Source organism: Ceratosolen solmsi, unplaced genomic scaffold (genome assembly GCF_000503995.2).
Source record: "Ceratosolen solmsi marchali unplaced genomic scaffold, CerSol_1.0 scaffold2, whole genome shotgun sequence".
NCBI lineage: Eukaryota > Metazoa > Arthropoda > Insecta > Hymenoptera > Agaonidae > Ceratosolen > Ceratosolen solmsi.
This window is the reverse complement of record NW_011948422.1, coordinates 3024360-3027255: the sequence shown is the minus strand read 5'-3', so window position 1 is coordinate 3027255 and position 2896 is coordinate 3024360. Positions and strand designations below refer to the sequence as shown.

General features: G+C 21.0%; 1 protein-coding gene across 1 annotated transcript; it reads left to right on the top strand.

Moving 5' to 3' along the window:
• The first annotated feature begins 226 nt into the window (after positions 1–226).
• LOC105361787 (trypsin-2-like) lies at positions 227–903 on the top strand. Its single transcript, XM_011499066.1, has 2 exons — positions 227–482; positions 735–903. The coding sequence occupies exons 1-2, from the start codon at positions 402–404 to the stop codon at positions 888–890; spliced, it is 237 nt and encodes a 78-aa protein (XP_011497368.1). The 5' UTR covers positions 227–401; the 3' UTR covers positions 891–903.
• Positions 904–2896: the final 1993 nt, after the last annotated feature.

Below are 2896 nucleotides of genomic sequence, written 5' to 3'. Positions count from 1 at the left end.
TTTTAATAATTTCATTTAAAAGAAACTTATATAGAATAAAAACTTAACTTATGTTAAGTTTAATTCATCGATGTATAAATAATGCGATTATTGTTATAGTTCTTTGAGTTGAAAATCTAGCGAAATAATCATTATTTATTTCAAATTAACAAAATTAATAAATAACAATGAAAATATCAATTCATTAAACAATAAAATTAATTGACTTCTTTCATTTTTGATTGTTACAGGTAAAGCATGAAATTCAATTCACTGACTTGCAGAAAAAAATTAAACTTCCATCAAGAGATGTTTTTGATGAAAATCTTGCTATTATTGCTGGCTGGGGATTGTCACACTTCGATCGTGCAATTATTTCTAGCAAATTGTTGAAAGCCCCTGTAGGTCTTTATAATTACATCATGTGTAGCAACATCCTTATGATTTTTGTTTTTGAAGATCAGTTTTGTTCTGGCCATACGCAAGGAATCGAGGTTGTTCCCGTAAGTTCTTTAAGATTTTATTTCTTTTAAAATCAGATTTTTAATTTTTTATTCTTTATATTATTAATTATCTTAAATTTGTAATTTTAATTATTTATAAATATATATATATATATATATATATATATATACTATTTGTCATTAATACATAATATTATACAATGTTTAGTTATACTATGTTAAACTAATATAAATTGTATAAATGAATCTTATGTTGTCATAGAATCTAAAGAGAATATTTTCAATTTCTAGACTGACACTGGTGGTTCGGTCACCAGTAATGGAGAACTTTATGGTGTTATTAGCATAAATAATGAAAACCGAAATAGATTATTTGCCATACATACAAAAGTTTATGCATATTTACAATTTATTCGTGATGTTGTGGGAGCGGCATTAGAGAACTAATACATATTTAAATGTAAACGTTTATTGGAATCAATATATTTTTGTATTTTGAATTTTAATTATATTTTTATTTAAGAAAATTTTATTGTTTCACATTGATTATGATTAAAAAATTATTGAATTTTAAGTTAATGAATTATAAGTTGCAAAATTTATAATTTTGTTGCAAAATTAGTATACATTGTCAACATTTTTATATATGCGTCGTAAGTTAATTCTATAAGTTTTGGCAGAATTTCGAATAAATCTTAAGTATATTGTTAGGTAAAATTTAAAAATGTTTTTAATAAATAATGTAATATATGATATTTTTTATTTAAAAATGTGAACTCAAATTTATAATTTCTTCAAGTCTTATCTATTTGTCATCCCATACTCGATTATTTAAAACTATGAATTTTATCATTAATTTTTATCACTTGTTTTTTTAAATAATAGTTCAATTTAAAATAGCAGTCTATAAATTTTTCTTTCTTTCATCTTTATAAAATATATCAAATGTATAGATTTAAAATTTTTTAAACGTATCTAATGATTTTTAGTAACTGAAGGTTTACATATAAATAAGATTTACATATAAATAAGTATTGTGTTATGAATAATTTAGATGTTTCTATAAACATAGTAGAATATAATAAAAATATAATTTACGCTAAGAAGTAAATAAACAAAAGAATATAGAATTGAATTATATGTGCTTTAATAGTAGTGTTCTACAGAATTGTTTAGAATTCTTCGCATATCTGAGTTATGATGCAAATGCTTCTCTTTGATAGATTCATTACGATATCGCAATGCGAAAAATAAATAAATTATTAATTTATGGATGATGTAAAATAAATAATGAATGAGTAAAAAAACAATTTCAGTTCTGGTAAAACCAAAGTTTTATGATTCCTTTTTAAGCTATAAGTAAAAGTATTTCACATTTTTATTAAATGAAAATAATTACATACATCATAATTGCATTAATCTACTTTATGGTTTTGTAATTTTATTTTACTATATACGGAATTCAGATGTTTATTATAAAAGCTGTTATACAATTTATTTTATATATTTCCTCTGTCTTTTATGAGTCTTCCACTGTCACAACGAACTAATAGACTTTCGAGCTATAAGTGAGATATACTGAAAAAATAATTTTAAAAGTATCAATTAAGGATTGAGCTTTATACTTTGTATATAACTTTTATAACAATGTAGTTATTTTTTTTTCCATTTAATAATAAAATAGATTCAGTTATGCCTATATTTGATATATATATATATATATATATATAATTGTAATTTTATTTTATATATATATATATATGAAAAAAAAATAACTACATTGTTTTTATTTATATATATATATATATATATATATATATATATATATATATATTTGTTTGCTGATAATTAATATTATGAATTTCATGAATATACAATGAACATATTGTTACAATGTACTTAAATTTTCATATATTGAATTAAAAATAAATTAATTGAGCAGTACATTATTCTTTATTTAGTATGGAATTTAATGTTTTATATACGTCTTACATAGATATTTGACTATTATGGGATATTTATTCTGTGTTTTCAGAAGATGTGTTTTAGATTTTGCATTAGAAATTGAATCTCTTAGGATGAAACTATGAACATTTAAAATTTTTGCTTTTAAACTTTTTGTAACAAATTAATTATTCAAGAAAATATAGTAAGGGAATACAGACAGCTTCAATCATTTCTAGATAGAATTAGATAGATTTTTAGATATAACACATTTCTTACTAAGAATTTGATCTTCTTTTGATCTTTTAATTGCCGTTCAAGAATAATTACAGGTTCTTTAAATATTTATTATATGTACTAAGTATAATATAATACTTTTAATCATCGGTAAAAGTAAAATCAATAGTGTCCATTATTATTTATAATACGTCTTCGCTTTTAAAAAACTAAAATATTAAGTTGCATACCATTCTGCTTGAATACTTATAATTTTTTTAAGTATAGATTTT

Excerpts from the sequence above, each read along its gene's own strand:
- LOC105361787 (XM_011499066.1), top strand. The coding sequence starts at position 402 with ATGTGTAGCAACATCCTTATGATTTTTGTTTTTGAAGATCAGTTTTGT. Across the intron at positions 483-734 it reads AAGGAATCGAGGTTGTTCCC|ACTGACACTGGTGGTTCGGT; the intron begins GTAAGTTCTTTA and ends TTCAATTTCTAG.